The sequence below is a fragment of the Zootoca vivipara genome, chromosome 3, assembly GCF_963506605.1.
Source record: "Zootoca vivipara chromosome 3, rZooViv1.1, whole genome shotgun sequence".
NCBI lineage: Eukaryota > Metazoa > Chordata > Lepidosauria > Squamata > Lacertidae > Zootoca > Zootoca vivipara.
Window position 1 is genome coordinate 76,780,023 of NC_083278.1, and position 12,533 is coordinate 76,792,555.

General features: G+C 40.5%; 1 protein-coding gene across 1 annotated transcript in view; it reads left to right on the forward strand.

The window, feature by feature from the left end:
- Window positions 1–6,156, forward strand: part of WDR64 (WD repeat domain 64) — a 62,780-nt gene extending 56,624 nt beyond the window's left edge. The window contains exons 27-28 of the mRNA XM_035110526.2: window positions 5,075–5,170; window positions 6,091–6,156. Of these exons, the coding sequence (XP_034966417.1) occupies window positions 5,075–5,170; window positions 6,091–6,156 (162 nt within the window). The remainder of the gene's footprint in view (window positions 1–5,074; window positions 5,171–6,090) is intronic.
- The last annotated feature ends 6,377 nt before the right edge of the window (window positions 6,157–12,533 follow it).

The following is a 12,533-nucleotide window of genomic DNA, read 5'->3' on the forward strand; positions in this document are numbered from 1 at the left end:
GCTTCAGTTTATGAACGCTTCAGTTTATGAACAGACTTCCGGAACCAATTGTGTTCATAAACCGAGGTACCACTGTACAGGCATTAGGTAAGGTCCAGAGGTGTCCTTCTGCTCATGGAAGGGGCTGCAGTCCAGCAGAGGCTCCCACTCATGGAAGGGAGAGGACAGGCAATTTCCACTGGTTCTGCTTGCAACTCCCTGCACTCATTGCCATGCTGTTCTAGAGGGTCCTCATCTTACAGAGCATGTTTTCAGTGGATGGGGAAATCAGAGAAATTTGCCTCTACCTCCTTATGTAAGCAGGAACATACTGTGAGTGGAATGCTGGAATCGACCCTGTTAAATTTTATTGTAATAATGACTGAGATATTTGATGTGAAGTACTTTGAACATTAACAGGTCCTATATAAGTGCTATTGTTATTATCAGTGTTGTCAGATTCATTCACCTCTATTCCAGTTCTGCCACTGCTCAATATTTGGCTTTCCTTCACTCAAGTTTTTTGCCTTCCCATCTTAGTGATACTGCCACTCTTCCCACTCTAATAGAATCACAGAAAAGGCAGTCAACTGGCATTGTCCTAAGAGATGTTTAGGACTGATGTGTGATATGATATACCAGGCATAGGCAAACTCAGCCCTCCAGATGTTTTGGGACTACAACTCCCACGATCCCTAGCCAACAGAACCAATGGTCAGGGATGATGGGAATTGTAGTCCCAAAACATCTGGAGGGCCAAGTTTCCCTATGCCTGTGATATATACTGGATGTGAATAGGCAACGAGAGAGATTTTCAGGAAGAAACAAATATGAACATGGCTATTGTGTGCTGGGGCCTAGCATGACAGAGGTTTGTCCCAGTTGGCTCCTAGATGCTGTAGACACTTTATTATAAGCTGAGTCTTAAATTCATTTTTTTGTTACACTGGAGTCTTCTGTACCAATATACAGATTGCAAGGCAGTCAAAAAAACATATGAATCTTCTCTAGGCTGTCTAGGACAACTGTCAATCTTCCATTTCCCGTTATTTAGTTTAAAAGAATTTTGTGGCATGCTTTCTGATAGAGAAGCAATAAAACCTGAAAAACATTTGCTTCCGTTTTTTCCAACTCTACAGTTATAAATCAGAAATATCTCTGTTACAAAGTCACAGGGAGTTAAAGACGAGTAAAAATAGAAATATAACACATTTCAGTTGTTCTATTTGGGGGAAGTACATTATTGCAAAAGCTGTGTCTTGTTGACCAAGCAGCCATAAAATGATGTTCTTGCCTTTAAAACAATGTTTATATATTTGAGTGGTAAGAAACTCCAGGGGCACAGCATTTATCCAGGGTTGGTTCTTTTTAGAATATTTTTTGGGGGAGACTTAATTGTGTTTTGTTTTACTTGGGTTTATTTACAAATACGCATGTTGATCATAAATGGGGACACACAGCTTAAGCACCCCAACATACAGCCAACGTTCACTACTCCTACAACAGATCTCCATAGAAACAGCCAGCACCCTATGAAGCCCAAAACTCTCTTCACACACCAACACCTGAATTGCCTCTTATCTGGGAAGGCAGAAGAACTGCTCTCTTCTCTGATCATGTTTCCTATTCAAAACATTCCCAAAATCATCCTGCATGAAAAAGCAATTTTCTAAACATTGAGTTCCCATGACAATAGACAGCCTGTAGTTTACCTAACGAAAGGATGGACTTGGCTGAGTTGGCTAACAGGTTTAACCAACTTTAAGCATCCTTTCTGATCTGCTCCTGTCCAATATTACAGTGGCTTCAAATATTGCAAAGCAGATTCAGAAGTCGATAATTTTAATAAGACATTTTGTTAAGGATTGAAAATTTGGCTATTTAAATAGCTCGACAATCTGCTGAATAAAAGACTGGCACAAAATCAGGTATGGACCTGATCCTGACACCCTTTACATCCTGTCCACTCCTTCCCATACATACACTATCCCATGTCTGAGACTTTCCTGTTGCTGATAGCTAACCCACAAACGGTGCTGCACTCATGGGACAGCTGCTTGGAAAGCTCCAATTGCATCAGGTCTGTGTTGTTTAATAGGAAAACACCCTAACAAAATGTGCACCAAGCTACAGAAAACCCACATTCTCCATTCCCACTCTTAGTCAATCGGGATTTGTGCATTAAGGCCACAGTCCTATACCTGCTTAACTGAGAAAAAGTGCAATTGAACTTGAGTGTAGGATTGCACTTTGGAAAAGACACATCTGAAAATACGTTATAGAGAGCTAAAGACAAGTAACAAAAGTAATTGCAGAACGTGACTCTTTCACTTTTCACTGGGGTACAAAATGAAAGTCAACAAGGAAAAATTAGACCGAAAATTAAGTTCACACATATACTATGGGAGATAACTGGCATGAGCAAGCCACCTATCTAGAGAAAGATTTAGAGAGAATAATATATAAGCAATTGAAAATGAGTCAAAATACAAGCCAAAATCACTTTCCACCTCTACAGAAGTAATAGAAATTCTCCTTCATTCAGCACAGCTAAGTGTTTTTGCTACCACAAGCTACTCTTCAGGTAGAAAGCAGATTCTATGAGGGCAGACTAAAGGCAACAGGTGTATCTTGCTTATAGGAAAGAGATTGCAATTCAAAGCACACTTTAAAAAGCACTCTTAAAAACTTAAATGCCCGGGTTTTTTGTTTTTGTTTTAAACTTCATTAGTGCTTTTCCTTTATAAATCTCAAAGCAGTTCACAATGTGCATTAAAGTAATTAAGATCACAAGTGACAACAATTAAAACATCTAGGTAGTTGCATCACATAATTTCAGTAACGACAGCAGACAGTCAAGAAATGCCGTGGGGAGCTCATTCCACAAAATGGGCACAACAATGCATATTAGAATAACTTATAGGGACAGAGAAGGATTTACCTGATTTGATCCAGCCAGAACCTGATTATCTGGATTGGATCACAAGTCTACGTTAGTCCATTTTAGAATCTGCAGTCCTGGGGGCTGAGAGCAATAAAGTGCCTCCAAGTTCTGTCACTCTCAGGGGGGACTTGCTCTGTTCTCCCACAGCAGCAAAACAAGCAAACCATATGCTAGTAGCTGGATTATTTCTGGAACTTTTTATAGGTGTGGGGCGGTGGATTTAAAATGGACAAAGGCACCACTGGATCCCTCAGACTGCCTTGTAGATGCTTTAATTTCATGCTGACCTTTAAAAATCAAATGGAAACAAGACAGGTGTAGTTCTGTCCCTTTGTAGAAGTGGAACAGACCAATGGGTCTCTCCATCCCTAATTACTTCTGAGCAAAAAGGGGCAGGATGGATCTCAAATAAGGAGGGTGGTTTTTGCTGACAGCGAATACTAACAACAAAGCAAGGTAGAGAGACGGGGGGGGGGGGAAACAGCTGTATATGTTGTTGCCCACTAATGACAGCACAAGAATGAATGGTTATAAACTGAAGGGAGGCAAATACAGAGAACATGCACCACTTTCAGCATCCGTGTTCTGGAATAAACATGCATTTTGTATGGTGCCAATGGAACTTACAGTTCATGGGTGAATTCTTTAGTGTGTAAAATTGATAAGGGCTTTGAAGAAGAAACACTACCACAGTGGAAGCAGTTGTCTTGAGGGGGCTGTTGGATCTTCTTCCTTGGAGGTTGTTCAAGAAGAGGCCAGACGGGCACAAGCTATATTATCTTGGGGGGAAATAGTTTAAGAAGGTGGGCTTCTTCAAGCCATGTAGATGTGACCAAAAGAATGACACTGTTCCAAAAGCGAAAGCCAGAAGAACAAGTTTGCTTTTTTTGGAAATAATAACCTGACACCATATTTGTAAGATTTTTAGGTCACCACTTGCTGGGTTGCCAAAGGGATGTTTTTGTAAAACTGTCGGTGGTGGAGTGGTTTCACTTTAGGCTATCTGTACACCGTAAACGGCAAAAATTGGCATGAGAAGACAGGTATATTGGTATAAAAGGCTTTGTAATCTAGAACCATCTGTAGACTTATATCACATAGTTGGTCATGGCCCCTTGAATAAACGAACACAAACATGCCTACATAGGCAAGCAATGTTATCATTCTTATGATTCCTATCTTGTTGGCACTACTCAGAAACTTTGAAAAATAACAGATAGAAAACCCGTTAGCACCCACTCACCTTAGCACCCACAGCATTTATTTCCCATTCTCAAAAACAGCCAAAGAGCCTTGAAGCACCCTAAATAACTATTTTTTTACGGCATAAGCTTTCATAGACTTCGTCAGAAGCATGAAGATAAATCTAAGTGGTCAGTCATATGAAGACGAAAATTGTAAGTTGAATGGCAATGAGATGACTAAATTACAGTCAATGAGACCTTCAATAAGCACCTTCAATTGTATAGGCACACCTTTAACCTTTCACGGTACCAAGTTGGTGATAATTACTGAGGTTATAGTATTAACAACTGCAGTGGGCAGGGAACCATTCACAGCAAACAGTCATAGATAGCACAGATATGCTGGTATTGACCATCTAGTTGTGCTATAATAAAATTATTTGCCTCCATTTCACCCACTGCAAGATGAAACTGCTTGATGAATTTTTGTGTTGTATTGTTTCATTTAAAATATTCCAAAATGGCCACCATGTCAATTACAGAATGTCCTAGGAGTTGGGGATATTTTCTCACTGGTTTATGGACAATCCCATTTGTGACGTCAGATTTATGGACATTTATGCTTTTGCATAGAGACTTGTCATGTGTGTCCTATTTAGAATGCAGAAGAGCATTGTTGGCATAAATCACACCTACCTCAGCTATGTATGTGTTAGTTAAGTTTCCCTGGCAAATAACTTCTATCTCAGCCTCAGTTTACCTTATGAAAAAGAAATTATAATATTGAGCTACTGCAAGGGATTGCTGCGAGGCTGAACCTGATAAATGTAAAAAAACTTGCACATCAAAAGTGTTTTATATAAATAACAGCAAGAAGCTGACTAAGGGATTTTTCCTTAGTGCAGATTTCACAAACGTTGCACCTGTCCACATAATTCTTGATTTTTTTCTAAATTACTTGTAAAAGGTTACAACTCCTCCGAAGATTAAACCTATTCCTACAAAGGATCAGGAAGACTCAACAGACAGTATTGGCAGGAGAAGCAGAATTAATTCCTATTCAGTAAGTGTACTGTTTCTTTGTGCAGCATGCATGTTATGTCTAAGAATGTGAGACGCATGGAGGGAGTTTCTAGATTTTAAATTTCAGGCAATAGAATTGAATCTGCTTAAATTCAAATAATTCACCTTCTGAACTGACACATCTGTTTGGCTACTTCTTGGTCAATTGGCTGTGGGTAGTTTGTTTTGCAAAAATGAAATTAAGCTTGGGAGAAATAATAAAGTGCAAAAAGCAAAACAGTAAACTAAATGGTTATAGCATTCTTTTTTCATCACAGTGAACCTTCAAAGTCTACAAGCCAGGATGGGGGATAAATCCAATTCACTTTGCATTTATAGGCAAAACTCCCTAATTCCCCCTTTCCAAAACAATATGTGGACAAAGCACAGCCTTCCTTTGAAATTTGCCCTGCTCTGAATTTTGAAATGCAGTTTTCCAGCCAAGTAATATGTACAAAAATGCAGATATATACAGGTGAAAATTAGAATATCATCGAAAAGTTCATTTATTTCAGTAATGCAACTTAAAAACTGAAACCAATATAGGAGATAGACTCATTACATGCAAAGCGAGATACTGTATGTCAAACCTTTTTTTTTTGTAATTGTGATGATTATGGCGTACAGCTAAAGAAAACCCCAAATTCACAATCTCAGAAAATTAGAATAGTGTTTAGCTACTCAATCCACTGAGTGTCTTTTGCAAAATCTGGACGAAAAGCAAGCAAAGCTATTTAACAAGAGGGCTGCACAAGAATCACGGAAGGTGGGGAGAGAGATTGGGTCTTCTGATTGTGTGCTGGTACTGCCGTTGATATTCAGGATCTTGTGCAAAGATCGGTATAATGCTTGCATACTGTTTGGGTTGCTTTGCATTCAAATGGGCATAAGTAAGCATTTGCTCTGCTCTTTCTCTCACAGCCATCGCGTATCACCGCTGCAAAAATTGCAAAAGCTGCAAAAAACCTTCAGGCCCCTCCTTTTTAACCACCTCTAATGCCAATCCAAGTATGAAAACCATGAAACAGGAAGATGTGTTGCAATGAACATCGGTGAAAATAAAATCATGCTAACACAAAAGGAAAGATCTCTGGATTTTTGTATCTGAAACACTAGCACAAGCCTACGGACATAATTTTCAGCAGTTTCTTTTCCCGTTGTTAAAATCATTGCTATTCTCCAACAGAGGGATTTTAAAGTGAGACTCCAACACACTATATCTGAACTAGAACTAAAAACTAAATTCTGTTAATTTGGGTTTGGATGGAGACAGCAGCTTCCTGTTCAACCTCAGGTGTTGATTTACTGAGCAGTGCTTTCACTATGATTGTGTTTTCACTAGTTACTGCTGTTGGTGTAAATTTAGATTTGAGCTGAATTGTTACAGACTGTGCTTTTTGCATGTCTTTGCCATTTTTACCCCAATGTTAACAGTTTTTCCTGTCCTCTGTACACTCACACCTGCCAGCTGAGGATAATGTGCCTCTGATGAACTTTATTCAGGTCAGTTAAAGTCTTTAAGTTGCTATGAGGCTCTCTGTTGGTTTTGCTGCAAAAGGCTAAGATTCCCCCTCTGGATCATGTTGAAAACTTTTTTAAAAAACATTTAGCTTTTCTGTTATTAATACCAGAAAATATCCAACATAAGCACAGATTAAGTATCTGTGCCGATTGGGACGCAGGTGGCGCTATGGTCTAAATCACTGAGCCTAGTGCTTGCTGATTGGAAGACAGGGTGAGCTCCCATTGCTAGGTCCCAGGTCCTGCCAACCTAGCAATTCGAAAGCACATCAAAGTGCAAGTAGATAAATAGGTACCGCTCTGGCGGGAAGGTAAATGGCATTTCCGTGTGCTGCTCTGGTTTCGCCAGAAGCGGCTTAGTCATGCTGGCCACATGACCTGGAAAAACTGTCTGTGAACAAACGTCGGCTCCCTCAGCCAATAAAGTGAGATGAGCACCGCAACCCTAGGGTCGTTCGTGACTGGACTTAACTGCCAGGGGTCCTTTACCTTTACCTAATCCTGCCAATGAGGGGAGGGAAGTCCCATTCTCAAACTAGCTTATATCCAAGTACAGTACACACTTTATATTATGAGTGCAGTAAGACTTGTCTGGCATATAGAATAGCTGAGTAAGGCAGTCTTCCTGGCACTGTGAGAGAACCCAACGTATAGAAATATTTCCAAGAAAACGAGCCTGTGTTATATCCCTTCTAAATACATGAACCAAATGGGGACTCGGGGAAAATATTGCAACTTCTCATGAAAACTAGCTGTGACAAGATAGATAAACCAGTTTCCTTCCTTGAAATAAGAAGAGGGATGTCAAGTCCACTCACATTACTGGGCCTCTGTGTTGTACCGCGCTCCCTGGGAGCAACCCAGAGGGACAATCTGCCCATGATGCAATCCTTCAAGATGGGCATCTACTTACTAATGACGCTGGAACATGGGTTGGGGCTCTTGTCTTCTATCCCAGACCCTGCTCCAAGTGAGTCCTGCTATAGGTGGGTCACCCTCTACTTTTGCTTTCCCCCAACTTGGTGCGCTTCAGAGTTTTGAACTGCAACTTCCAACAGGCCCAGCCATTATGGTCAATAGGCAGGGGTGATGGGAATTGTAGTCCAAATTATATGGAGGTTGGGAGAAGTTGCCCTGCCCAGTCTAATGATGGTTTTCTTGCTACTTATCACTGTACATGCCTTGCCAAATCTAATGTTTTATCAGTCGTGAATATTTTAATATTACTGTTCCATGTTTAAGGGATTCTTCTTAAAATTATCCTGATGCGTAATTTGTTAAGAAATACCTGTAAATTGATTGATTTACCCTGTTTCTCATATTTTAAGGCATCCCCATAAAATAAGCCATAGCAGGATTTTTAAGCATTCAAGGAATATAAGCCATACCCCGAAAATAAGACATAGTGATAGGAGCAGCAGCAATGCTGGCCGCGGCAGGAGGAGGAGGAAAAAAATAAGACATCCCTTGAAAATAAGCCATAGTGTGTTTTTTTGAGGAAAAAATAAATATAAGACGTGTCTTATAATATGAGAAACACGGTACATAGGTATCCATGCCTCCCTTTTCAAGGCAAAAAAAAGTCTTCACAGAGTGGCTATATAGTAAGCAGGGGTAAAAATTCTGTGACCCAACCATCTACAAGTCACCAACAGTAGCTGTGGAAACTTCAATATAATGCTGCTGTTTTAAGTGTGACCAGACTGGTTTAAATGCTTTTAGGATTGCACCTCTGGTACTAGCTGATAAACCTGTGTGTAGGAATCTCATATCAAAATGCTTTATGCAACAATTCGGAATTTTGTTGAGTGCTGGTTAAGATGTGTTAGCCCACACATTTCAAGTGCACAACCTTATTCTGTGTGTGAACTGGCTCTCAGATGAATGCACGAAGTCCTCAGCACCACTTAAGCATCCATTAAAGGTCTCCCAGGTATGTTCTGACCTTGCTTGACACGACAGGTGTGATACTCCGTGGTTACATTTTAGATGTCATCTTCCTGTGGAGAGAGAAAACAGAACCTAATGGGACTTACATGCTTCTTAAGGTCATTTTTATACAAGTTAACTTCTAATGGAGTGTGTGTTGTTACGTGCATCAATCCCATAATACTTTTCTACACACAGCAGAATCTTGGCTGTGTTTTCCAGGGTTTTGTAACCTTGAAAATGCCTACTTTTGTTCCTTCCTCATGTCTTGTTTTTATTATACTGTTCCACTGTTTTTATGTTTGTGTTTTTTTGTACACTGCCTTAAGAGATTTTAGAAATCTTAGACATTTTAGAGGTTTAGAAATTCATTTATTTCATGAAATTTGTACAGTACTTGATTGTTTTAAAAAAAACCTCAAAGTGGTTTTCAAAAAGAAAAACCAAAAAAAAATCCACACCAGTACTTTCAAACATGCAAAAGTTAGAATACTGAAAACAGATTATCATTACCTGAACTTTCGAAGCATCTGGGTTCGCTTGTCTAAACAACGTTTTTAGCAAATAGGTGTCAAAAAGCGTGCAGTGAAGGTGCCTGCTTGATCTCAAATGGCAGGGAGTTCCAAAGTGTAAGTGCTGCCACACTAAGCAACCAGATTCTTACAATGAGTATTACTGGAACAGGTATTGTGTGGCACCTGTGTTAGTGCCAATTCTGTCGATTGAAGCGGTCGAGGGAGCACATGTGTGGTAAGGCGACCTCGTAGGTCTCATAGAAATGCTTTTAAATAAATAAATAAATAAATAAAGTTGACTTAGGCTGTGTGCACACACTTCTGAATACTTTGGATGCAGTGCACTCCCACCCCTGGTTTGGGAAGCAGTGTACACAGGACATTAGCCACAATCTGTATCTATTCTGTATCTATTTCTTATGAAATATTGCATTTTGATGCATTTCCCCCCAATCCAGCTTTGGTTTGAATCAGGAAGAAGAATGACCCACACAGACAGACAGACACAAACAGACACACCCGCTAGTAAAACAAGACATATAATTGCAATAAAAACAGCATCAGCCCTTTCATTCAAAGCAGTCATTTCCCAAAAGCCCGTTGGAACAAGAAATTATTCACCTGCTGGAAAGACTAATAAACATAAAAACAAATCTACACAACCCTGTTTTCTTTGGTAATAGGTACAGTCCTGCAAAACAGCTGACCTCCTAGGTTCAGACTTTTATCCCTGCTGTCATAGCTGCATAAAACTTCCTAATTAAGTAACTGCCTCTCATTCTTTGTGTTCCATAATTTCAGCTGCTGCTGCTTTCTATTAATCCTGTCAAAGGCAGCAAGGTCACCCAAAGCCACATACAGAGGTTGTTGATTTTGGAACACTGCATTTTAACGAGGCCAGATGACTCCACGCCACCCTCAGCACACAAAGAGAAATTGCATTCCAGTAAAAGAAACTCGGTCACCCCCACTGACTCGGCTTGCTTTGCCTTTCTGAAATTTATTATTTGGCACAGCCAATAGAAGCTTTCCAAGTTCTTCTCCCTATGTCAGTAATGGTTTCTGCAACTCTCCCTTTTGCCCCTGTTCTCAGCGGGGAAATCGTACGGCAAATTGTGGCCAATTGATGAAAATGCCAAGTATGAGGTAGGGCTTCAGCAGTGCTTGGGTTTAAAAGCAGAATGAGAAAAGAGGGCTTAAGCTGTACTTATGTCAGGCAGGGAAGCTTTTTCAGCTGCGGACCACATTTACTCTTGGCATTCACCCCGAGGTGTGGCAGAAAAAGTGTGTGTGCCCACACCATACTCTCACATACCACACACTACACAAGCCACACTGCGCTCCCTCTTCAGCTGGGAGAAATCACCAGGAGTGGATTTTGCTGCTGGTGGTTGTCAAGCACTCAGGAAAGGTCAGAGTCCTCAACTGCATATTATGGTATGGTAGTTATAATGATCTTTGCAGGCCAGTGTCAGCAACCTCTAAGCTTCTTTGCAACCAATTAAAGCCCATACGTTTTGTCAATTTGCGTACTTTTCCCCTGACACATCCCTGTTTCACAATCTTTCAAGCATTACAGCAACAAGTTGATTTTAAACTCCGTAGGCAGCATTTGACTAAGAGCTGAAGATTTCAATTGATGCTCTAACACCGCAAAAGCTGCAGGTGAGGTGCGAAAAACAGTATCTATATTTGAGCCACCATATTTGCATATTTGCTGTGGGACATCTTGCACACACTACATCACTGGTAAAGAAGTGACAAATGTGAATATATTTTTGTCCTTCGAGTGGGTATGTTAATTTACACCTACTACAAAAAGAAAACGTTTTGCATATGAGTGACACTAATATGAAGAAGCCCACAGATGAAGAGTGGAAAAAACAGCGAGTTCTCTGTTTTCTCACAAATCTGTGAGTTGTATAAAATCTCACTACAAGTTAAGCACCCAAAACATTAAAGTGGCCGAGGAATGATTTGTTAAGTGACCAACCCCATATGTAAAGTTTAACAAAAATAATGACCAGACTAGCCAAGTTAGGATGATGAGGTCTGACCAATCCATGACAAGTTATTGCAAAGCTGCATACGTATTCAATGGCTTGCAGGCCTATGCTCAGCGGAGCTTGCTTGCAAGTAAACATTCATTGTATCAGGCCATATTTGAACCAAGAAGCAAATTAGCTTTGGAATGAACACAGTCATACCTCGGTTTAAGTACGCCTTGGTTTGAGTATTTTCAGTTTAAGTACTCCGCGGACCCGTCTTGAATGGATTAATCCACTTTCCATTACTTTCAATGGAAAAGTTTGCTTCAGGTTAAGTACGCTTCAGGTTAACAGACTTAACCTGTTAACCAATTGTGTTTGTAAACTGAGGTACCACTGTACATGCATGCTATTTATTATACTGATGATGCTGTAACGCAGGGGTCAGCAACCTTTTTCAGCAGTGAGCCAGTCCACCATCCCTCAGATCATGTGGGGGGGGCGGACTACCGGTATACTATTTTGAAGGGGGGAAAATGAACGAATTCCTATGCCCCACAAATAACCCAGAGATGCATTTTAAATAAAAGGACATTCTACTCATGTAAAAACATGGTGATTCCCGGACCCCGTCCGCGGGCTACATTGAGAAGGCGATTGGGCCGCATCCGGCCCACGGGCCTTAGGTTGCCTACCCCTGCTGTAACATGTAAGAGCCCACACTTAAAAGAATGAGTACAATGTGGTTCAGAGTTGATATTATTATTTTTTGTATCTTTATTTTAGATCTTATTATGTGGCAACAGTTAAATTTGGTTTTGTACTTTTTGATGGTTTGCTGATTCTTTATGACTACTTGAACTTTGGAAAGGCCAGACCCTCCCAATGTCCCTATTTTCCAGGGGCAGATCCGGATTTATAGAAGCCATCCTGGTTCCTGATTTGATCCCGGAATGTCCCGCTTTTCCGTAGAACACCCCTATTTTCATAAGAGAAATACTGGAGGGTACGGAGTCATCCAGCCCCTGAGCCATCTGAAGGCAATCCTGTATAGGGAAGTTGTTTTTTTAATGTAAAATGTTTTAAAATAGGTTTTAATCTACCCAGAATAGCGGGGGGCAACCCAGTCAGATAGATGGGGTATTACCGTATTATTATTAAATACGGCGTCCCTATTTTCATTGGAAAAATGTTGGAGGGTATGAAAGGCGGCTTGCAAATAAAACGCTTGACAAATAAATAAAAAATAAATAACGAAGTGAGAATAGAACGAAACAGCCCCGTCCACCACAGATTTACCCTCCTCAGCGAGCAGCGTGCACTGACTACATACATTGCCCAGCATGCGCGAGGTTATCTTCGGGAAAACTGGGCCACGCTCCTGGTGGCCGCGTTGCATGCCGGGCGATGT